Source organism: Sesamum indicum, linkage group LG6 (genome assembly GCF_000512975.1).
Source record: "Sesamum indicum cultivar Zhongzhi No. 13 linkage group LG6, S_indicum_v1.0, whole genome shotgun sequence".
Lineage (NCBI taxonomy): Eukaryota > Viridiplantae > Streptophyta > Magnoliopsida > Lamiales > Pedaliaceae > Sesamum > Sesamum indicum.
Genome location: NC_026150.1, coordinates 23112342 through 23136242, shown reverse-complemented (window position 1 = coordinate 23136242; position 23901 = coordinate 23112342). Strand labels below are relative to the sequence as shown.

At 31.5% G+C, this 23901-nt stretch overlaps 3 protein-coding genes across 6 annotated transcripts in view; 2 read left to right on the top strand and 1 right to left on the bottom strand.

Annotated features, from left to right (window-relative positions):
- Positions 1116-4955, bottom strand: LOC105165581 (HVA22-like protein f). The gene is made up of 5 exons (XM_011084640.2): positions 4792-4955; positions 3214-3240; positions 2995-3117; positions 2237-2483; positions 1116-1390 (listed from the first exon to the last, which is right to left on the bottom strand). The coding sequence occupies exons 1-5, from the start codon at positions 4947-4949 to the stop codon at positions 1364-1366; spliced, it is 582 nt and encodes a 193-aa protein (XP_011082942.2). The 5' UTR covers positions 4950-4955; the 3' UTR covers positions 1116-1363.
- On the top strand, positions 6375-11267 carry LOC105165580 (zinc finger BED domain-containing protein RICESLEEPER 1-like). Of its 4 annotated transcripts, none has more exons than XM_011084639.2 (4): positions 6375-6613; positions 7257-9238; positions 9314-9381; positions 9618-10914. In XM_011084639.2, the coding sequence occupies exons 2-3, from the start codon at positions 7285-7287 to the stop codon at positions 9370-9372; spliced, it is 2013 nt and encodes a 670-aa protein (XP_011082941.1). In that variant the 5' UTR covers positions 6375-6613; positions 7257-7284; the 3' UTR covers positions 9373-9381; positions 9618-10914. The 4 variants fall into 4 exon arrangements, with proteins under 4 accessions (XP_011082941.1, XP_011082940.1, XP_011082939.1 ...); XM_011084638.2 differs by having other exon boundaries at positions 9605-10914; XM_011084637.2 differs by lacking the exon at positions 9618-10914 and adding an exon at positions 10934-11267 and having other exon boundaries at positions 6376-6613.
- LOC105165579 (floral homeotic protein AGAMOUS) overlaps positions 22035-23901 on the top strand; it is a 7955-nt gene continuing 6088 nt past the window's right edge. Inside the window, exons 1-2 of the mRNA XM_011084634.2 lie at positions 22035-22298; positions 22471-22706. Coding sequence (XP_011082936.1) covers positions 22477-22706 — 230 coding nt within the window. The 5' untranslated portion in view covers positions 22035-22298; positions 22471-22476. The remainder of the gene's footprint in view (positions 22299-22470; positions 22707-23901) is intronic.

Genomic DNA, 23901 nt, shown 5'->3' with positions numbered 1-23901 from the left:
ACAATGAGAGGGTATTTATAATTATATCAAATTTCATAACAGCTCGTTGTAATATATTTCATGGTGGAATGACTTATCCCACAAAAATGATAAATAAGCCGAGCCTCTGTTCTCTCAACTAAATATTCGCTTTATCTTAATTGAACTGGTTATCCTACTCAATTTTAAAAAGTAAACGAACCTGAATAGTTCGTAAAAAAAAAAGCTAAACAAATATATATAAATATATGGACATATATATAAATGGATTGGAAACTTGAGCTTGCAATCCCAAATCAACATATTAATCCCAACACATCTTGCTAAGCTTAAAGTTCATAACCTTATAAATTAATTTTTTGTATATTTTTGAATGTATACAAATAAATAAAATAATAAATAACAAAAATTACATAAAAAAGTAAGTAAGTATAAAAACACAAAATAGAATCAACGTAAAAATAAATTTCAATTGCTTTCCTAACTAAAACTATCCAAATAAATGAGTGAATATTTTGGATAAAAAAATTAGATAGAATAAAAATATATTTTAAGCGACAATATAAATATTATTTGGCAAAATTATATTTTTTTTCTTGTAACTTTATGTCGTTAGTACTTTTGATCATATAACATACTCCATTAACACATTTAGTCATTTTTTTTTTAATAAATTTAGTCACGGACATCTCACATTTGGTCCTTTTTTTTGACAAATTTAGTCCTCTATTGACAATTTTGGTCATCTTCACACTGTAATAGATTTTATATTTGTCCTGTAAGTATGAGTCGTTAGGGCAAAAATGTCAATACATGAATAAATTTGCAAAAGAAAATTGCCAAACATGAGATGTTCAGGATTAAATTCATAAAAAAATAGTACTATATGTGTAAATAGAGTAAGTTACAAGACCAAAAGTGTTAATAACTTAAAATTACATGACCAAAAGTATAATTTTACCATATTGGTTTTAAGTATTACGTGGCATCTAAATAAAATTTAAATTGTATTACTAACTAATGCATCAAAAAAATAGTGAATTTATTGGATAAAGATAAATAACCATACACTTGTCTAAATGTAATAAAACTAAATAATATATTTTTTTTTTGTTACATAGCAAAATAAAATTCAAATAAGCTATTCAAGTATGCGCATACATTATGGTTATTTGGATAGTCTCTATATTTTTTTTATTATATATAAATATAGATTAACAATCGAAAGACACTCGATGCATATGCATAAATTTTTGTCATGTACAAAGATATGAATGATTAGAGAGTAGAATTTAATTGTAAAAATTTAAACGATTGATAGCTAGCCATATATATGTCTGAGATTAATCTAACTTCGATCGGTATATGAAAAATCCTCATGTCCTCAGTGTTTCCTTGCCTCTTTCTCAGCCTGCCAAATATAATTTTTTTTGTCAATATTTGTGTACACAATATATAAAACATAAATCATACGGTAAATTACAACGAATTCTTCTTAAACTTGTCATAATTATAATTATTTTTTTATTATTTGAAAAATTACAAATATTCTTCTAGAATAAACGGCTGTCTAACAAATATTTCATATAATGGGCTGTCACGAGGGAGTATTGAGTTAGACGACCATTAATCTTAAGGAGTATTTGTAGTTTTTCAACAAGAGATATTTGTAATTATAGTAAACCTTAAAATAGCCCGTTGTAATTTACCGTAAATTATATTACAACGAATCTTCCATGAAAACATGCAAATTTCGTTATCGAATATAATATTTATTAGAATGCGATATTTATACAAAAAAAAAAAGGAGAATCTTTGTGATAAAATTTAAGTGACAGTACTAAATTTATTATTATTTATATGTATTAAGTGAAAAAAACTCCATTTTTTTACTATTTACTATAATGTTTTTTGGTAATTTCATGAGATATATACATACACCCCACAAAGTTAGATTTGATTATGCAAATATTTCTTATTCTTTATAAAATTATAACTACACCGTATGAGGTTATATTTGTAATTTATATCGATAACTTCCAGGAACAAAATTTTTCATCGTCTCCCTTGAGATCAATTACATAGGCATTCTCTTAGGAGGTGTACGTATAATTTCATAAAAGATAGTTGCAATTATCTAATCTCAATGTATTCCGATGTAATTTTAACATAGTTTTGATATCAACTAGCATCGAATAACATATATATTGATAAACTAATAGGTAACGATGCTTGCTTGGAAGGGTAACGTTCTTACCGCTCTGACAACTCGATCAAAGGCTTCAGGGCCATATTTCTCAATGTATTTCTCGACAGATTTTCTGGCATCAAGGCTCATCATCTGAAGAACCCTCCTTTGCCCTTCCGGGTGATTTGAGCTCACATAACTCCCAACTTTCACGTATTTCCTCACAAAATTCTCGTATATGTAAGCTGCTCCATTGAAAATTGGCAGCACCAACCACGCGCAGAATACAAGCTTCAGGTATGGCCAAAAGGGAAGCCTGTTTTTTTGTAAGGACAAATTAGTTGATAGGATGATATTTCGTTAGTATACTTTTCGCCCCATTAGTTACAAGATTCTCATTAATGATCTAGAAGTTATAAAAAAAGTTACTTTTAGTCATTTTGTCAAATCCCGTTAGTAACATAAATGGCTAAAAATTTCGTAACTAATGTAACGAAAATTTTACTAACACTAAGATATATGACTAAAAATTCAATTTTCTCTGAAAACACTATGTTATTTACTAATTCAAACATATTCATCATTTTTCGCACGAAAAACTTATAAAATTTATGTCAACACATATTTCCCATTGAAAACTGAAATTTGAGAACAAAAAACAAAAGAAAAACAAGCTAAGAACCTGAGCGCAACGCAAACAACACGAACAGAAGGTGCGGACGTAATTATTCAAACAATAGTCGGCAGGAGTGGTTTCTATAACTTGAGCATATTTGTGGGGGTGATAGTGCAATTATTATAAACATGTCAATATAAATGAATTTTACCATTGAAGGATTTTCCAACAGGAAAGCTCGAACAAGGTTATAAAGGAGTAGAGCACCCAGTATGTCAGCCATTGTTGATCATCCAGCGTTGAAGGGCTCTCTATTGCTCTCATCGATGCATATCTGTTCATAATTTCACTCAAACACTTACCACCACGATTCTTACATTATTGCTTTTCATGAATTTTTTATGTAGAGAAGCAGTTAGAGATGTCTTACAGTGGGTATAGAAGCATCACTCCAGGTCTGCACAACATTCAAAACATTAAACCAGTTATCAGACAATTGTTGAGGAAAAATAACAACTTAAATTACATTGACGCTCCTCGATATTAGACCTAACTATACAAATGTTTATTGTCTCGATATTAAACCTAACTATACAAATATTTATTATCTCTCGTGAAATTTCAAGTATGTTCCTTGAGGGGGTGTTAGTGTAATGTATTTTATGCGATGTCTATGTAAAATTCTACCACTGAATAAGAGATGTATTTGTAATTTTGCAAAACGACATCAGATGTTTGTGTGATTATAGCTCTAATCTCAATGGGTGTCAATGTAATTTATTCGAAAAATAAAAGACAGATTGGATTTTTTATTTTTTATTTTGAATTCTATGTTTTATTTTATGTACACATGCCACTCAACAAGATCTTTCTTAAATAAAGACGACCTAATTTTCATACACATGATGTGTAAATATTAAATGAAAAAGAAGATGCCATAAGAAAGGGTACGTATACATGGAAATGTGTATCAATGAGGTAAATAATATTGACATCCCTTTTTATTAGGTCCAAGTACACACAATCCCTTACCATTTGTAAAATTACAGATATACCCCTTAGGGTATTAGTGTAATGGATCTAAGGGGTTATCGTTTGCAAATTATAGGCATAATCCCTGAAGGTGTGTTAGTGTGATGTACTCCAAGCAATATTTTTATAAACTTTTGTATCTAAATAGTGGATGTAATTGCAATTACAACTACAATATCGAAAAGTTTACTCATAATTTTGCAAAGTATATGGATTGTTTGTGTATTTAAATCTAACATAAGGATGTAAATGTAATTTACTTTTATCAATTTATTAGTGAATAAAATCCTTAATAATTCCTTGAAGAAACATGCTTTAGAAATTGAAGAAACTGCAGTAATTACTTGGTGTGACTTGAATTAAATCCATCATAAATAATGAAATAAATTCACTTAATGCAAGATTTCTTAGGGGGTTCAGTGCAAATATAACATTTGAAACTATGATCTTGTTAATTTCTTTAGTATTGCATTTGATTATTGGGTTTCAATAAGAAAATAGTAAGAAATATATTTTATGTTTGAAATGCAACAAACTTCTCTATGAAAAATATTAATCAACAAATAAATAAATAAATAAAAAGACAACACAGTCGTTTAAACTTAAAAAAAAAAAAGGGTAACACAACCCTCGAAGGGAGAACACAGTAAGCTTCTTTTTCAATCCACAAGTCGTCTTACCATTTTTCCTATATTAAGAAGAATTATGCAATCTATTATGTTTTTTCGCAAGGAGTAAAATGCAAATACCCTAACATATCTTCTTCGTTTGGTACTATCACTTTGAGTTATATTTTTAATATACTAGTTTTTGCAGCATGCGATTCTCGAGAACATATTAAATTTTATATTAATATTATAACTAAATTTTACCGAATGAATGAATTCAATTAAATGATCATTTGAATATTAAAAAATTAGTACGATCATAGGGTTTGTAAAGAGGCATGCGTAGAAAAAGAAGAAGGAAAGAGTACCCGACAAGTGCATCCAAATTCCTTGCAAGGGCTCTAAGAACACCCATCTCTTTCTCTGTTTCTGTCTGAAATTTGTGAAATTTTGTAAGTGTTGGGATGAGGTAATTTTGAGTTGGAGAATTCGATGTGTTTGAGGTTGTTTTTATAGGGCATTCCATGTATTTAATGCCCAGCAAGTTAAGTATATCTTTTTGTAAGACCCAAAGGCTTCTTTTCTTCCAACCATAAGGAAAAGGAAATGTGCACCAAAATGAGTCGGCAAGAAAGCCAAAACCAACCACCAAAAAGCTCATTTTAAATGCCTTTTTCTTCATGGAGTGTCAAGTTATACCTAACACAGCTTCCACGGATTTACTGTTTTAATCTTTTTTTTTTTTTTTGGTTAAAAGTGAAAGATAGTATTGTAGTTTGAAAATGTTGGATTGATTTGAAAATAAAGACGGGGTGGCCCGTAACTATAACACTCTTATGTTTAAGCAAGATGGGTTTTTGATTATATCAGATGTGGTTGAAAAATTAGATTTCGATATCATAAATGTATTATATTTGCAGGAGTCGCACACATAAGAGCATGTATTGGTGCAGGGACTTCATTATCGGTGGATGGTGAGTTGGGGAATTCGATCGGGTCGGATTGGACGATTCATGACCCGGTTAAAATTATATGAAATCTTGTTCTGTTGTTTCGTTTCTTGCTCTATTAATGATATTTTTGCTCTTTTTGGTGCATTCAATATTATATTGATGAGCTCTATCCTGTATGTAACTGATAAAATGAATATTTTAAAAAAATATCAGATAGATTTATCGTGATACCATTTTTGAGTGCTATAAAAAATATTTATTGTCTTTTATAAAATTACAAATACACTTTTTGAGATATCCCTCCTGAGAGATAAAATTTACACAAACATCTCCTGAAAAATATTATATATAGTGCAGCTGTAATTTTGTTAAAAATAGAGTGTGTATATATTTTGCTCTAATTTCAAAAGATGTAAATGTAATTTACTACTTTTTTAAATCGATTGTTGTTATATATTATATAATTTAAACATTGAGGGATGTCTTCAAATTTCTTTAAAAACTTATGATTGTACCTCGATTTATTTTATTATAATTTATTTAATTAAATTTAAATATTTATATGCTCTAAATGAAACCTTTTTTAAGAAAGTTTATTTTTTTAAATTTCTTCCTTTTTGTATTTCTTTTTGAATTTTAAATTTAAATAATTTAAAATTATCTAAACAAATATAAATTTTAAATCTATCAATTTAAATATAACCTTACAAAAAATTCTACTTTTAAAAATTCTTTTCGATTGACTTCTTTTTGCTTTTCAATTTATTAAGCGTAAAAAGATCTCTCATCTCTAATAATTTAAACGTTCATCAAACAGAATGTTCAATATAAAATATTTATTATTTCAAATTTTAATTTAATTAAAACACTTTTTTATTTTCATGTAAAATTTAATAACATCTTACACTCAACTTAAAAAAATATAAAAAAAATAAAACAAACGAAAAAAATACCAAAACAGGCCCCAGGCCCACATATTTGGATATGAATGGACTCGGCCCAACAGAGATAAGCCCAAAAAAGGTCACTCAGTTTAGCGGGTTGGCGCCTTTGCAGAAAACGAGCTCTGTTTCCTCATATCCTCTCTTTCCACCTAACCAGAAGAGTTTCTCTCTTTCTTCCTCACACACAACACACACTCGAGGGACACAGAGCTTTTTCCGCTCATCCATGGACGCCAAGCTGCATTGAAGAAACCCTAAGTTGCAGGGAAATTGAAATACCGTCCAGTTTCCATGTAAGTTAGCCGCTTTCTCTCTCAAAAGATGGGGGAATTCGTGATGGATTGATATGCGTAATTTGGGTGGTCTACATGGTTATACCCGAAGTCCGAATTATGGGTTGCGTTTGTTTATTGAGAGAGAGCATGGGTCGTGTTAGTCGGGTCAGGTTTCGATCCGGTATTAGGGTTTATTTTAGTAGTTCCCGATTTGGCCCATTTTGTCATAGATTACGGGTCGGTTCATTTATATAATATATATATATTTTATGAAAATGCTGTAGCTTTATCAGTGTTAAGGTTTCGGGTTTTACAGTAAATAAGAGACGGGCCAATTTATGATCTGCTATTTTGCCACTAACGTTTCAATATAAAGTGAATATGCATTATTATCAATCCCAGAATTTGCCTTTTGTTTTAGGCTATTCATCTCTTATTTATATATTGCTGGTGTTTCAAGTGCTTTATAGTTTGTCATATGTGTTGATGAACATCATTCAGGTTCAAATGATTTGGTGTCCTTTTAGGACTGCACCTTTTTTTTCCTCTTCCCTTTTTGCTTTCAATAAACTACACCGTCGAAGAACACTGTGAATCTATTTTCAAAATATAGTTTGAGGCGTTCCCTTGTTAGAACTTACTTTTGTGGCCTGTTTGACAGATTTGGTAGCAGATAACATTGTGGACTGATGGAGATCTCGGAAGAAGCTGTGATTGTAAATTCTAGTAGACTGAAATCTGTTGTGTGGAATGATTTTGACAGAGTTAAGAAAGGAGAGACGTTTGCAGCTATATGTCGGCACTGTAAAAGAATACTTAGTGGGTCAAGTACTAGCGGAACATCTCATTTGAGAAATCATTTGATCAGGTGTCGTAGAAGATCAAACCATGATATAACTCAATTATTAACAAGGGGAAAGAGGAAGCAAAGCACCCTTGCGCTTACCAGTTTCAGTTATAATCAAGCTCCGGTAAAGAATGAGGTAGTTACTGTTGCGAGTACAAATTTGGAACAAGGGCTAAAAGTTGGAAATATTAACACAGGCAGTGTCAATTTTGATTACAGGAGAAGTCAGCTAGATCTGGCACGTATGATTATAATGCATGGATATCCCCTGGGCATGGTTGATGATATTGGTTTCAAGACATTTGTTCGAAACCTTCAGCCCTTGTTTGATCTAGTAACAGTTAGTGAAGTTGAGGCTGACTGTGTGGAGATCTATAAAAAAGAGAAACAAAGAGTGTATGAAGAGTTGGATAAATTGCCTGGAAAAGTCAGCCTTACTGTTGATAGATGGGCTACTAATGGAGGCACAGAGTATTTGTGCTTGATAGCTCATTATATTGATGATTCTTGGGAACTAAAGAAGAAGATTTTGAACTTTTTGGTTGTTGATCCTACTCAGGCAGAAGAGTCGCTTTCCGAATTAGTCATGACAAGTCTTAGGAATTGGGATATCGATAGGAAGTTGTTCTCATTGACTATTGACAATCGTTCGACCTATGACAAAATTGTCTGTAGAATCAGAGACCAACTGTGTCAGCACAGGTTCCTTATGTGTGAAGGCCAATTATTTGATGTGCGATGTGCAGCAAGTACTGTTAAGTTATTGGTCCATGATGTCCTGGAAACATCAGGTGAGATAATCAATAAAGTTCGTCAAACCATAGGATATGTTAAAGGTTCTCAGGGAACACAAGAAAAGTTCAATGAGATAGTAAAATTAGTTGGTGTTAATTGGCAGAAGGGCTTGTTTGTTGATAATCCATTTCGATGGAACTCAACATATATGATGCTTGAAGCTGCGTTGGAGTACAAAGAAGCCTTCCCTCAACTGCAAGAACATGATCCTGGCTTCTCAATGTGTCCATCTGGTTTAGATTGGGACAGATTGAGGGCTATTACCAGCATCTTGAAGTTCTTTCATGAAGTTTCTAATGTCTTTGTGGGACGCAAGCATATTACTGCAAATTCCTATTTTGCTGAGATTTGTGATATTCATTTGCAGTTGATTGAATGGTGCCAGAAATCAGATGATTTTATTAGCTCTTTGGCATTGAAATTAAAATCAAAATTTGATGAATATTGGAAGAAATGCAGCTTGATTATGGCAATTGCAGCCATCTTAGATCCACGGTTTAAGATGAAACTGGTGGAATATTACTACCCACAAATCTATGGTGATAGCGCTCCAGATTGCATAGACATTGTCTCCAATTGTATGAGAGCTCTTTACAGCGGTCATGCTATCTATTCACCATTAGCTGCTCATGGTCAAAGCTCAGCTTCTGAAAGTAGTGGTAGTACTGTTAAGGATAGACTTACTGGGTTTGACAGATTCCTCCATGAAACTTCACTTAGCCAAAACACAAAATCAGACTTAGACAAGTATTTGGAAGAACCGTTCTTCCCCCGCAGTGTTGATTTTAGTATATTAAACTGGTGGAAAGTTCACGAACCAAGATACCCTGTGCTTTCCATGATGGCCCGCAACATATTGGGGATTCCAATTTCAAAAGTTGCACAGGAATCCCTGTTTGATACTGGAGATAGGGCCCTTGATCATTGTTGGAGCTCACTGAAATCAGATACTTTACAAGCTTTGATGTGTTCTCAGGATTGGATGCGCAATGAATTAGAAGGTAGATGTCTTTTGCCATATTTTGACTTTTTCAATATTATATAGCTGCTGCTTACAGATGCTCTTCATACTGCAGTAATGGATTCCAAAAGTTCTGGAACTCCTGTTTTTGCCTTGCGCTATGATGCAAATTAGCAAATCCTGGTATGGTTTCTGATTCACATGCCATTTATAAATTTTGTCTGAGTTTCTTCTTAGAGATCCTACATTTGTTTTCTCATTTTCTTGTGTCAAGCCTTATCTTGTAACTTCCTTGTAAACTGCAAAATAGCATCATGGTCAGCATAAAGGGGCAGTAATTCGTTTAGCGTTAAGGCTATATACTTACTAGCATTTGACATGGACTTCTTACCTGTATTATATAAAGCCCAATTTTTTAGGATGAGGTTTGGAATTAAGGCCCTCAAGCGTAATTCCTTGAGTGCCTGCCATTTTGCTCACGAAGAGAGAGGCTATCTGTAGTTCAAACCAAGCACATCAAAGATTTTCAACAAGCTTGGGGGCAGTTGCTGTTGGTGACTGGTGATCAAGGTGTGAGACATAGATTAATGTGCTTTTCTGTTAATTTATCTGCCTATCATGGAGAAGAAGAAAAGTTAAGAAACAGTCGAGACTAAAAAATTCAATTCATCCAATGCAACACTTAACGAACGTCTGTTTAAATTTCAGCTATTCCTAACCCCTGTTAGATGAATCTGGCATGAGATGCATCGAACAGATGGTATAGGTTTTTTACGATAAGGTTAGATAAGGTGGATGCCAATATTTGTCCAAGCTTTGTCATTTTGCCAATAACTAGTGCATAGTTGCAGGAAATTTTAATTTAATACTGACATTTTTAGGTTACATTGAACCTAGAAGTGAAATTATATATTTCCTTCTCCATGTCAAAACTAACCTTATTGTTGAATGCATATGTTAGTCAGTTTTGTAAGCTTGAGCAATCTGAAGTCAGTTGTTTTCCTCTCTTTGACTTGATTATATGTACGAGGAAATTAATGAAAAGTGATTGTTTGTGCGTGTAAATGATCGTCATGATTGTAATGCACGATGTCAATTTGTAACAAGCTATGCTGTTTGGATTGCTGCATTTGTTTATCAAAGGTTCTGAACTTAAAAACAAGTGAAAATTCCATGAAAAAATAGGGAAAAACTATACTTGAGATGTTCTATTATGAGAATGGATAATTTGTGTCTTGCATGTCAGAAGGACTAAATTGAAAATGAAGATTAGGTAGCATGGTGCAAAAATAGGTGAGGCAGACATCCTCTCTACTCACCTGGCACACCCCACCTCTATTGCTTAAGCATTATTGAAAGTGGGGATGGGCCTAACAATGTGGTACAGTGAGTGGGGACCTATCCAGTCCATTGTTGTCATATCTGTCTATCTATCCTCATAACTCTCTTTGCTTCTCTATCTGTTTACATCATCCACTGGAGTACTATGTTTTTGCATAATTTGGATGGTCCACTACTCTTAAAACTTCAAACTCATGGATGTTGATTATGCCAGAATCATCTCGGCCTTCTGGCCCTTGTCCAGTGCGAAAGTAGCAGTTAGCACTCCTTTTCTTCTGTATCAGTCGTCCCCATTTTTGACTTTTACTAATGCTTTCTGTGACCCTTATGTATACTGCGTTATTCACATGTAATCTTCACAAATCATATTCGTCTGAAAAATTTGTGGTTGTAGAGTGAATTTCAAATCGTGGGCGGGTGAAGAATTCTTTTGCAGGACGTTGGAATTCTTTCTCGGCTCCTTCTCTATCGCTCTCTTAACTCAGGTGCATGTTTGTCAATACACAATTTCGTCCGTCAATCCAAATGCAGCCTAATGGTCTAATTCTGCAATCAATTTGCATGAGGAATGTGGTAGGAGAAGCAGGGCCATCATCATGCCATTGCCATTATTGGTACGTTAGGAAATAATGCCAATCTCAGACAAATATAGTGTTCCTTTTCACTTTTGGGTGCCCATTCAGTTCTGGGCCTTTTTCCTTGGGGTGAAAAATATACCAATTCACCAAGGCCGGTGCCCCCACCCACCCCCCAAAAAAATTAAAGAAAGTTCCGAAAATGGAAAAAAAGAAAGTTTGATGCCATATCTAATAAGGAGTAATTTAGGAATAAAAATTGGCCTAATTCAGATAGAGTAGAGCATAGTCAAGATGAGAGTTTGATTTCTTATTTTTGTTCTTAAGATGAATTTGTCCCTTGGCTGATTAATGACAATAGTTTTTATAAGGTAGAGTGTTTCTCATATAGTGTTTAAAACTCTCTTTTTTTTTTTCTTTCTTAAATTTTGACTACACAAAAAATCAAATGTTGTGCTCAAAATCAATTGTGGGATTTAGAGCTGAAAAATAAATCAATCTTCGTTGAACCTGATTTGTTAAAATTTTAACAAATTAAACTTGAACAATTTCTTTTGTTCTATAAATTTTGAAGTTCGGTATCAGTTTTATTCAATTTAGTGAAAAAATAATAAAATATATTTAAAAAATTATTTGAGCCCAATTTGTATTTGATCTAATTAAAAATTTATTTAAACTTGATTAGATTAATAACTAAATGATATTTTTGAAACTCAATAATAATTCAAATAAACTTGAACAATAATTTGTTACACTCGAATTGAAATAATTTATTGACCTAGTCGGATTGTAATGATTGAAGAGTTCCATTCAAGATGTCCATCTGCAATAATTGTTCAGAAATATTTGACCATACAGGATATGAATGTTGAAAATGTGGCGTTGATTGAGCGAGCGGACTTTCGTAACTCGTTTTACAATTATACTAATTAGATATACGGCAATTTTTCTTTCAAATTAAGTTCATACAAATTAAATCAATTATAAAATAAGTTTGATATATTTGTTACGTGATTAATTATTTTTTTTTAAATTATACATCAATTATACGATTGATATATTGCACCTGACATATAATTGATTTAAATTCGATTGAATTCAATGTGGATTAGAATTTCCTTATATTGACATATCCATTTACACAACCACAAACTCAATATCTCAGACTATTCTTCCTAGTCTGAGAATAAACTAAAAATCAATAAAACAAATCCTCAGTTTTTATTTTTGTTTGGAAAGATCAAATAGCAACATGTGTTGTGGGCTTTGATTGGAAATATTTTGCTAAAACAATTTGCTGATTGATAAGTGGTCACTATGCTTTAATTTTAGAGGACTTTTACCAACAAAAAAAAAAAAATTTATACTTTTAGTCTTATAAAATAATAAATATTATATTTTTGGTCTCACATTTTATGAGATTAACATTTTTTGTCTGATAGAGTTAAAAAACACTATGGATGTGGTCCATGCACTATTTTGTGGGACCAAATCTGTTAGGCTGTGAGACTACTTTGCAATACTATTTAATTTTGTGGGATAACAAATATTAACCTGAAGTGTTAAATCAAAATTGCAATCTTCCTGCTCTATGGGATCAAAAGTGCAATTTTTTTAATAAAGAATTTCAGTTAGTATAATATAAGGTGTGGGCACAAATTCCTATATGAGCAATGTTTAATATTCGTCTGAGTGAATTACAATAACATCCCCTGAGATTTGGTATTATTATAAATACTTCCTTGTTGTTTGGTACACCCCCTGATTTTAGCACTCGTCCAACAATCAGTCCGTTCCATTAGAATTCTATATAATTTTTGTGATGAACTGACCAAAATGTCCTGTTAAATTATAAATTATGATTTTCTAAAATATTTTTATGAAATAATATTCCCTCTAGATTATTTATTTTACTCACCATCAAAATCTTTTTTACATTTTTTTCAAATACTTTTTTTATTTTTTAAAAAAATTCAACAAGGGTAAAATAGTAATGTTCACTTCACCGTCTAGGGATTACATAGTTATTTTTCATTTTAGGGAGGTACTTGTAATTTTTCAAATAATGAGGGAATATTTATAATTATGTCAAATTTCAAGAGAGACAGTTGTAATTTATCCTATTTGTTTAATAGTTAGAGTGGATGTGAGATAAACCATGACCACGATTTATCTTTACACGACTGTTTTATGCATACAGTCCTTTATTCAACTCCGACTGACTTCATGAATATAAATATGAGGAATTTTTTGGTAAATTATATTTTTGGCCCCATAAGTGGACTTGTTTCCAATTTTAATCCCACACTCAGGCCAATTCGCACATTTAGTCTCAGGACTAAAGGGGGGACTCCGTTAAAAACTTAACGCTAGCCTCAATTTTTTAACGGAATCCCCCCCTTTGGTCCTGAAATTGAAAAAAAAAATCCACATATGGGACTAAATGTGTAATTGGCCTGAGTGTGGGATTAAAATTGAAAACAGATCACTTATGAGACCAAAAATATAATTTACCCGAAATTTTCTATGGTAAGAGAAAAAACATTAATTTTTGCTGGAGTTTTCATTATTATCGATATGATTGAGGGTTGAATCACCTAAAATCTTGTAATAATAAAGAAAGTAGAAACACATCATCAAGTTCGATTGCATATGTTTTAGAAGATTCCAACATCATTTTTCTATAGTCTTTGTAGATTAATATTTGAATAAAGAATTTTACAAGTTGGTTACAGCAGAAGTGGAGAAGGATTTATATATTGTTTTCACTTGGGTATCATTTGTGTCTTGTATAACGAATGGGCTACTGAAACACACAATCATCTCTTCTTTCACTGCCCCTACTCAAGACACTGCTTGAGGGTGATCCGGCGCATCCTGCGTTTTGACTGGCCCCACCGTGACTGGACTATTGAGCTCTCTTGTATACCACATATGGTGCGAGCGCAATTTTCGACGATTTGATGGAGGAATACGCAGGGCACCTTCCGTAGGAAAATTTATAAATTGAAGATGTTTGACAACGGATACTTTAGTGTTGATTTACCTCCTTCTATTAGTATTTGTGCACTTTTTCATTTATGGCGGATCCATTGGCCTGTCGAGGTGATTGCCTAGCCTTTTATGTTGTATTGTACTAATGTACTGTCGTTTATTTAATGAAATTTACATTTATCAAAAAAAAAAAATGGCGATAAGTATCCTAAATTCTTACGTATTAGCAGTGGATCTCACATGTAATATTAAGAATTTATGGGTATATATGGTAGATGTAATCAGTTTTACCAGCATTTATTGAATTTTGATTGTAAAAGATGAACTTATAATTCTCTCATTACATTGGTCCCCTACAATTTATATGTTGCTCACAGTAATGCCTCTTGTATTGAGCTCAAAAGTTAAGTGTTAAACTTGAAATAAATTATTTAAAAAAAAGAAACTTGAATTAAATAAATTGATCTCAATAGTTTAAGTTACGTCAAATTATAAAAATACTCTCTGCTGTTGTGAAATTGGAAGTAGACCCTCTATTGAGGTATTGATATTGTGATTTATCTCAACTCAAAGGGTGTTGATGTAGATTATAATTAATATAATTTCAAGAGGTATAATTGTAATTGTATAAAGAGCAGGGAGTGCTTGTTGTAAGTAAACCTAATCTCAGGGGATGTTGATACAATTTACTGAAAAAATTATTTTTTTCGTTTCATAACTTGAGTTTGGTACACTTTTAGTTCCATTATTTACGAAATTTTCAAAACTTGTTCGAAACTTGAAAAACTTCTCACTTTTATCATTCTATCAACTTTCGGTATAAATTGGTTGAAAAATCTATATGCAAGTCACGCCGCCATCGTTAGAAAAAAACTACTATTAGCCCTATAGGAGAAATAACATTTTTGGTTCTATAAGTTAGACTTGATTCACTTTTGGTCCTATTCGTTATTGGATTAGTACTTTTAGTTCAATAACTTACAAAAGTTAGTATTTTTGGTCCTCATCCATTTCTTTATCTAAGTTTAACGGTATAGCACAAGTGATCGTTAAGTATTTTTTGCTGGAGAGAAAATTAATCTGGTTTCCAGCTTGGGACCATTTTTGGGGAAAAATGTAATTCTATTTGAGGAAAAAAAAACCTTGAAGGAAATTAGGGCAAAAAACACAGCGATTTCTCTTACAAAAATTGAATTATATACTTCTCATATTTTTATAAGTTGAAACCAAGTAGAATCAACACAAAGAATCATATCTTTCACAAGTGAATCAAGTAGGCCAAAATGAAGCACTCATATGCTATTATTGCAAACGGCAACGTGCTAGGCACGTGACCTACATCGTTAAATTGTAGATGAAAAAGTGCATGAGGACCAAAAATGATAATTTTTATAAGTTATGAGACTAAAAGTGCTAATCCCATAATGATTAAGACCAAAAGTGACATGGGCCTAACTTGTGGGACCAAAAATAATATTTTTCTTAGCTATAATATTAATAACTATGGCTAAAAACAACTATTATTAACCACAACTAAATAAAATAAAAATACTAGCTTTTCCACCATGAAAAAATTATTTGCAACGGTTAAAAGTCATGGTAAAAATATTCATCATGGCTTTTAACAATGACAAATGTTTTATCCATTTTCGCAAAAATCACGGCCAACAACCATTGTGTAGCCATGACTATTTATTATTAACCATAGTTAAATGTTATATTTCTTGTAATTCGTATTCCTTATTTCTGAAAAGAACAGTGACTTGACTTGCACACAATTTTTTTTTTTTTTATTAAACTCCAAATGAAAGTAAACAAGAGGACTGAAATGAGATTCATTTGCAAGCTACGTGACGATTTTAAGAAAATGTCGTAAGTGATGTGATTGAATATATATATATATATATATGTATATATATATATATATATGGGGCCTAAATTACAGTTGGAAAAATAAAACTTGCCAATTTACTCAATGAAGAATTAGTCAAAGTATGAATAAAACCAAAGTACTGAGAGCCATAATTTATAAACAATGATAATAGGTAATAAATTATTATTATTATTATTTTAGTTTGAAGAAAAGGGCATTGTGGGGGACCATTAATGCAACATTCTAACTTGATGATTTTGAAAGGTGCAAACATTAATCAATGCAGTACCAAATATACCATAAATATCTCAACTTTCCACTACGGAAAAATAAAAGCTGTGTTTTTTTTAAAAATAAAAATAAAAGCTGATTTAATTATAGCAAAAGCTATAATCCCTTTTCTATTTCACAGATACTATTGCACTTGTTCTTCCCACTTTGTTTCCTTTCCTACTTCTTCTTTTTGTTTCTTCCTGCTTAATTATGCGACTTTACATCTTACGTTACCCCAACATAAAGGATCTCCTCATTCTTTTCTTGTCAACTTGCAAGAAATTAACAAGTGGAAGGTAGTCAAAATTCAATGGAATTAGCAACTTATTTATTGTTTTATTTATCTAGGGAAGAATATGGAACGATATGCATATGCATTTGTGTTTTGCTTTAGATTGATAAATTTGAATTTAGGAATTTCGAATCTCTCATAATAGACCTCTTGAGTGTATTTGGATAATTTTTTTTTTTTTTTTTTTTTGTTCAACAACACCAATTTTTATGCCCAGTGGTGGTGCATCACCCCTCTCTGTTGGGGGCGGGTTGCCACCTTCTATGGTGGCGAGGGCGGGTGAGGGTGAGGAGGAGGGGTGGTGGTGGTGGTGGTGGGTGTGGGCGGTTTATTTTTTTTTATTTAAATTTATATTATATAATATAATAATTTTTTTTCATAATCTATAATTATTATTTTATAATTTTATGTACTATATGATATAAAATAAGAATTTTATTTTTTATAATTTATAAGTATTTATAATTACCTATAATTTTATGCATTTTTTTTAAATTAAAATTTTACGTATTTTTATCTATAATTTTATAATTAAATAAAATAATTATCTATAACATTTTTTGATAATTATCTATAATTTTATGTATTTTTTATCTATAATTATTTATAAAATAATAGTTATTTTATAATTTATAAGAATTTATAAAATAATTATTTATAATTATCTATAAATTTATGGGTTTATATTTTTTTGTCAATAATATATTTTTTTAAGCTGATATATTAAGTTATATATATATATATATTATTCTACTTTAAAATATATTTTAAAATGCGTAAGATAATTTATTATATGTATGCATAGACTACGTGTTACAAAAGCTAGTATAAGAATATAGATTGAAAGCTTGTTTTTATACAATTTGACCTTTTTTTTTCGTTTAAGTGTTTATGTGTGAGAGAAGAGATAAAAAAACATCAACTTCATTTGCCAATGTATTCTTTAGTGCCATGTAATATTATAGTGCCCCATGGGACTAAAAATCCCCACATGACGCATGGTATTTCCCGACCAAAATTGCAATTTCCATACGTTGGAGGACCCAAATTAGACACATTTTTCTAAATTAGTGGTTAAAATGTGAGAACTATGAAAATTAGTGTACTAAAACTAATTGCGGACAAAGTTAATGGACCATTTTTTTTTCCCTAACACTTAACTACAGTTAATTGTCATGGTTAATAACAAATATCCGTAGTAAATAGTTATTGTTCACAGCCATGCAATGGTTGTTAGTCCTGATTTTTGCGAAGGTGGCTAAAAGCCATGACAAATATTTTGATCATGGCTCTTAGTCATAGCAAATAATTTTTTCATGGTGGAAAAGTTAGTTTTTTGCATCAATTTTATTTAACCATAGTTAATAGTAGTCATTTATTATGATTTTTTTTCTAGTGACTGTTGGATAAAAAATAGTGATGACGAAAGAAAAAAACTAGTTATATTGTCAAAGGGGAGAGTGTACATAATTTTGTAATTTTCAAGGGTCTAAAAATTTTAACCCATTCTTTTTAGATAAATACTTAGGCTGCAAACTAATGTGAACAGTTCTCCAGTAATATTACAAGCTTAAAATACTAATGCAAATAAATAATTAAAGAATATATGAAGTCTGTACAAAAAATCATAATATTTTAGGGATAATTACAGCTTTGGTCATCATATATTGTCACTAATATGTTTTGAGATTGAAAACTAATTAGTGACAATATATGAGGACCAAAACTATAAATATCCCTAATATTTTATCTTAAATACTTCATTTTATAAAACAACTCTGGGCACAAAACCTCATATATGGTTGTACACTATCCTCTGACAACTTTACTTTTAAAAATTTTATAAAAAGTTTAACTTAAAGGACTAAAAAGTAAATATTAGAAATTTAAATCAAGAACTAAATACTAGAATGTAAATCATACAAAATTTTAGTTGAGCTAACGACTTGTGTTGCAGATCAACTTAATTATTTTTTAAGATCGAGGACTTACCATGGACCCCATCTCACACCTTTGACCATCTGATGCAGACCATAGACCCCATCTCCAGCTTGGATTGCCGCTTCACTCACAACCTCGACCCGACTAAAATAGATAAGGGTTAAAATTACTAATACACCTATCATGTGGGATCAAAATTACAATTAAGTTTTTGTCTCAGTTTAATTCTGTAAAATGCTCCCCCCTCCGAGAATAGTTCTTATAATTTATAATGACATAATGTTTACAATTGACTATTTTACCCCCATAGACATGAGGTTGATCCCTCTTGTATAATGAGGTAGATGGGGGCATATGTACTAATAATAAATCGTGTTTTATATGGTGGATTGAATATTTGTAGCTTGACAATGAAAATTAAGGTGTTGGAGGTAAGTAAGAGTGTGATGGCAGCTTTCTTGCAATTCTCTTACCATAAATGGATTTGAGAGTAACAGCACAATGGAAGTCGCATTCACATATGTCTCAGGTATGAATCACCATGTCCCATCCCATCCCATCCCATCCCCATCCCCATCCCCATCACACTCATGTTCTTGGACTTACACATATAATTATATATATTAGCTAGGGTTAAATATATTCATCACTCTCCAATTATTACACAAATTACAAAATAGTCCTTAATAAAATAAAATGTACCAAAACCACCTTTTTTGTTATCAGTCAAACTACCGAAACCTTAACCGCGTTAAATTTTAGCCGCACATTACGTACGTTTATACCCATTACATGTTAGTCTATAAATAATGAGTTTATTGTCATTTGTTTCATTGTGTTTAATTAATTATATTAATATAGTGATCGAATCAATGTGTTGTTCAATTTATTAAAATATTAATGCAATCATATATATCGTTTTTATTAAAAAAAATTCCATCAAATTTGAAGTTGGTCCAAATCGTAATTTGAATTTGACTTCTAATTTGTTTCGATATAATTAGGAGCAATTAGTTCGATCATTCGTTAAACTTTTGGCAGCCAATTCTGCAGTTTGGAATACTGCAAAATTGGTAATAAATTTGTGATGGGGGGAGAATATTTGACTTCTTTCCTTTTTTTGGTTTTTCAAACATTAATAGTACATTAACTAATTTGGTTTAATTGCATTGTTAGTCCTGTAATTATATTTTTTTTAGTATTTTAGTCTTATAATTTATTAAATTTGTAAAATAATCTTTTATATTTTTTTATTTCGTGATTCTAATATAAAAATTGGCTTAAAATTTTCAAAGTTCGCCAAAGAGTGATATCATAATAAATTCGGTTAACTTTGGAAAATTCTAAATTTTGTTCTAAAATAGCAAAAATAAAAAAGGTGAAGGACCATTTTACAATCCTAACAAATTACAAGACTAAAATGTTAAATAATTATAATTATAGGACTAAAAATACAATTAAACCACCTAATTAAGCAGTACGGAATTGATCTGAGTCTTCTCTTTCTAGAAGTTGGTATGATTACGAGAGATTTGATGATCTGTTTGAAATACTTTCAGAAAACATTATATATATATATATATATATATACACACACACAACATGAAATGTTCTCATCTTTTAGTTTGTTTGATCTTTAGATGGAGCTGGAAAAATTTACCAGAGGAAAAAAAACAAAACCATTTCCACAAAAGAAAGAATAGAAAAGGACCACACGTTTTTAAGATAATGTGCATTTACTAGATTGACCTTAACAAAAATATATTGTACACAAGTAGATGATTAATTTTGATGGGTAAAAGTGATTTTACACCGTTCATATTAACTGTCTTGAGTAGTATATATAAATAGGACGTTTTGGCTGAACTGAAAAAGAGAGATTTTTTAACTTGAGAGACTCGAGACGTATTTAAAGTGTGCTTGAATTATTTATCTCTGTCCGCAGAAAATTCTTACTCGAACTAGGTTTGATCAAATCAAATCAATTATGGAGTAAGTGTATCACACTTGTTATGTGATTGATCATTTTTTTTCTGAATTGTACATCAATCATACAACAAATATATTGCACTTATTGTATAATTAATTCAGATTGAATGGAGTGTAACCCAAAACTAGAATTTTGCTTGAGCCAACTTATTCCCCATGAGTTGTTGATCCATTTATACAATTATAGCTTGTGTACAACCTCATCAATAAGGTCCCATTCAATACCATTAATAGTCACTTTCCAAAAGAGCCTCTCATCATCTCCCCCACCTTTTTCCCATACTTGAGAAATGGATGGTTAATGGACTTTGGAAACTTGAAAGTGGACTCCACTCCCCTATATATTCCCAATTCTCTTTTATTTACTTTTGTTCTTCAATAAGTTATGTAAAATGTAACGATCAGCTTAACAATTCTCTTTATATATAATTATCAAATTTCTTATTAGTATTATGTTAAAAATTAAATATTTAAATTAAATTAACTATATATTATTTTTCAAAAAGACAACTTATTATCACTGCGTCCTATCAAAGTGATTGAAGTTTCCTATGCAGGCTTGAAAAGGTACTTGTTTGGCTAAATTTATTTAAAAAATATTATAAACTCATACATATATATCTTATTATAAATATTCTTAGAACTTATAAGATGTTCGATTTTATGTTACAATAAGTTTATGAAGTTGGACAAAATAAAATTGTAGAGCTTATCAGATGTTAGTGAAGACAAATTTGTAATTAATTTGAATAAATTTGTTAAGATCTTAGATTAAGTTAATTAGCAACTCATTTTTTTAATTTTAATTTCTAGAAAAATTACTCAAACATTTTATAGCATCCTATAAGTTTTTCAAAACATCTTATAAGATCTTTTAAAATGTTACAAGCTCACCCCAAACACCTTATGAATCATGGACAACTATATATCGCAACAAATACTAAATTTGGACCATGATGGTCGTGGTGTAAAAACTACTAAATATCAAGGGACTTAAATACATTTTTGGTTCACTAACTTAGAAATTTTAGTGTTTTCGTTTTTTAACTTTTTAGGGTAGCATTTTTGTTGAATTTTTAATTTTAACAGTTTTGAGGTTTTTTTTTTTTTGGGGGGGGGGGGGGGCACCTTGACCGGTAAGAAGGGTGGACTCCAAAAAAAAAAAAAAAGACTTAAATAATTTAAAAGATATATGACCAAAATGCTAGCCTAAAAAATTAAAGGATAAAAAATGCTGCAAAAATGAGTCAGTACGAACAATAATCCTAATTTCAAAAGATCACATGAGATACACATACATTCTTGGAGATATGGATGAACTTTGCGAAGAAAACAATTAAAATTGTGAAAATTAAAAAGATGTAGGACTTAAAAATTAAAAAAGTCGAAAACATCAAATGACCTAAATTATGGGACACCAAAAATGCATTTGAAGCCTTATCAAGTGGGATGGATTGCTGCTTTTCCTCCTCAATGCAACTTTATATAGGTATATATAAATGCATACATACATATAACATCAATATTCATAAATCAAAGTACAACATGAATTTATATATTAATGATACATAGAGAGAAAGGCAAAGCTATAACAAATCAAAATCATATATATATAGGTAGAGAGTGTGGTTGGATGGTCTATTTGTTGGCTATAAATACATGTATGCTGAAACAGCTGAATTCCATTTTCTGCAACTCTCCTCCTGTTCACAACTACAGCATAGCCCACAGTGAACTTAGACAAGCAGATCAAGAAAGAGAGTTCTTGTTTTCACTATCCTCTAGCTAATTCCCTTTTTCATCTTCATCTTTCCCTTACCAGGTTTGTGAACTACTCATCATCTCTAACTGCAAACATACGCAAACTATTCACTGTCAAGAATTCTTGTTTAGCTTATTTTGGATGTTTCTAAAATTCTTAATTTCCCCGAATCAGGCTGTAATCTTGATCAACTTTCCAGCACAACCCTTCAATTTTGCTTTGCTTATTTCAGCTCTCCATGGCGTTTCCTAATCAAGAATCCGAGTCCTCCAATTCACTGAGGAAAAACGGGAGGGGGAAGATTGAGATCAAGAGGATCGAGAACACGACGAATCGGCAGGTGACATTCTGCAAACGCAGGAATGGGCTGCTCAAGAAGGCCTACGAGTTATCGGTTCTTTGCGATGCCGAGGTTGCCCTCATCGTCTTCTCCAGCCGTGGCAGGCTCTATGAATATGCAAACAACAGGTGAGATCGATTATGAGCTCTTTTTTCCAGTGTTTTCGATCAATCAGTACTCTCTCATGGGCCATTAAGATCTTGAGCTTAATTTGGTTTTAGTTCTATGTCAATTGTGTGATGAACAGTACTAGCCTTTTTTCAAGCAAATCTCTTGGAGTTATGTGACAAGCTTGAAGTTTTCATTGAGATTAATTGATATATATGTTGTGGGGGGGTTTAAAATCTTGATTTTTTTTTTCTTTTTGGGCTCAAATTAATTTTTCTTCATGTTGGTTTGTTTGAAGATGTGGCTGAAATTTGTGAAAGCTAAGATTTAAGTTGTTGTGTCATGGAACATGATGAGATGATGATTGTGTGTGTAGTTAAGATTGAGAAATGTTCCTCCTCCTCTTCTTGATCTCATCACTAATTTTATGTCTTTCTTGATTGTAAGTGTTTTGTTGTTGTCTTTCCATTATGAGCTTTGTGGTGTTTCTTTTCTTTCTTTTATGTGCTTCTTCCTCATGAGTTCCCAGTTTGATACACACACACACATATATATATATATATATATATATACCTCCAAGATCTGTTGTAATAAAAGTGATCTAGTTCTTGAGGAGTATAAGTAGGGTTAAGAAAATATGTGAAAGTCCTGCTCTCTCTCTCTCTCCCTCTTTCTCTCTCTCTTCTCCACATGTCATCTGTCAGCTCAAGAAGCTATCTTCTGTGAAGCTGTCAAGTTCCCATTTGCTCATTACTTCCCTGTCTTTCCTATTGACTGTTCCTTAATACCATGTCAATTCAACAAATTGAAAAAACACCTAAAAATCAGCTAGGGTTTCAAAGCCCTCCAAAATGGCATGAAACTCATCAAATCCCAATTTTTAGTTTGTCAAATTAATATTCTCATCAATTTCCCAAGGTGGGCCCTTCTTTAATTACCATTTTGCCCTTGTGGGAGGAATAGGATCAGTCTACTTGATGCAAACATTAGGGCATGGAGACTACTACTACATGGTTAGGGTTTGGGATGAGTTGTGTCCTAAAGTCATTTGTTTTACCCACAGAATCTTTGGTCATGTCAGACATGATTTTCCAGTTTTCCCACTTAAAGACAAAGGAATGGGGTTGTGGGTAAGGGGTGGGTGGGGGTTGGGGGGGGGGGGTGGGGATTTCCAACTTTCCATTTTCCCCTTCCTGGGGGTTGTGTACCATACCC

Bases quoted from the DNA above. Each gene is read 5' to 3' on its own strand.
- LOC105165580 (XM_011084637.2), top strand. From the start codon at position 7,285: ATGGAGATCTCGGAAGAAGCTGTGATTGTAAATTCTAGTAGACTGAAA. The intron at 9,239-9,313 runs GTAGATGTCTTT...TTCATACTGCAG, and splicing joins GATGCGCAATGAATTAGAAG to TAATGGATTCCAAAAGTTCT.
- LOC105165581 (XM_011084640.2), bottom strand. From the start codon at position 4,949: ATGGAATGCCCTATAAAAACAACCTCAAACACATCGAATTCTCCAACT. The intron at 3,241-4,791 runs GTACTCTTTCCT...AATGTTGTGCAG, and splicing joins AATTTGGATGCACTTGTCGG to ACCTGGAGTGATGCTTCTAT. The intron at 3,118-3,213 runs GTAAGACATCTC...AATTATGAACAG, and splicing joins GTGATGCTTCTATACCCACT to ATATGCATCGATGAGAGCAA.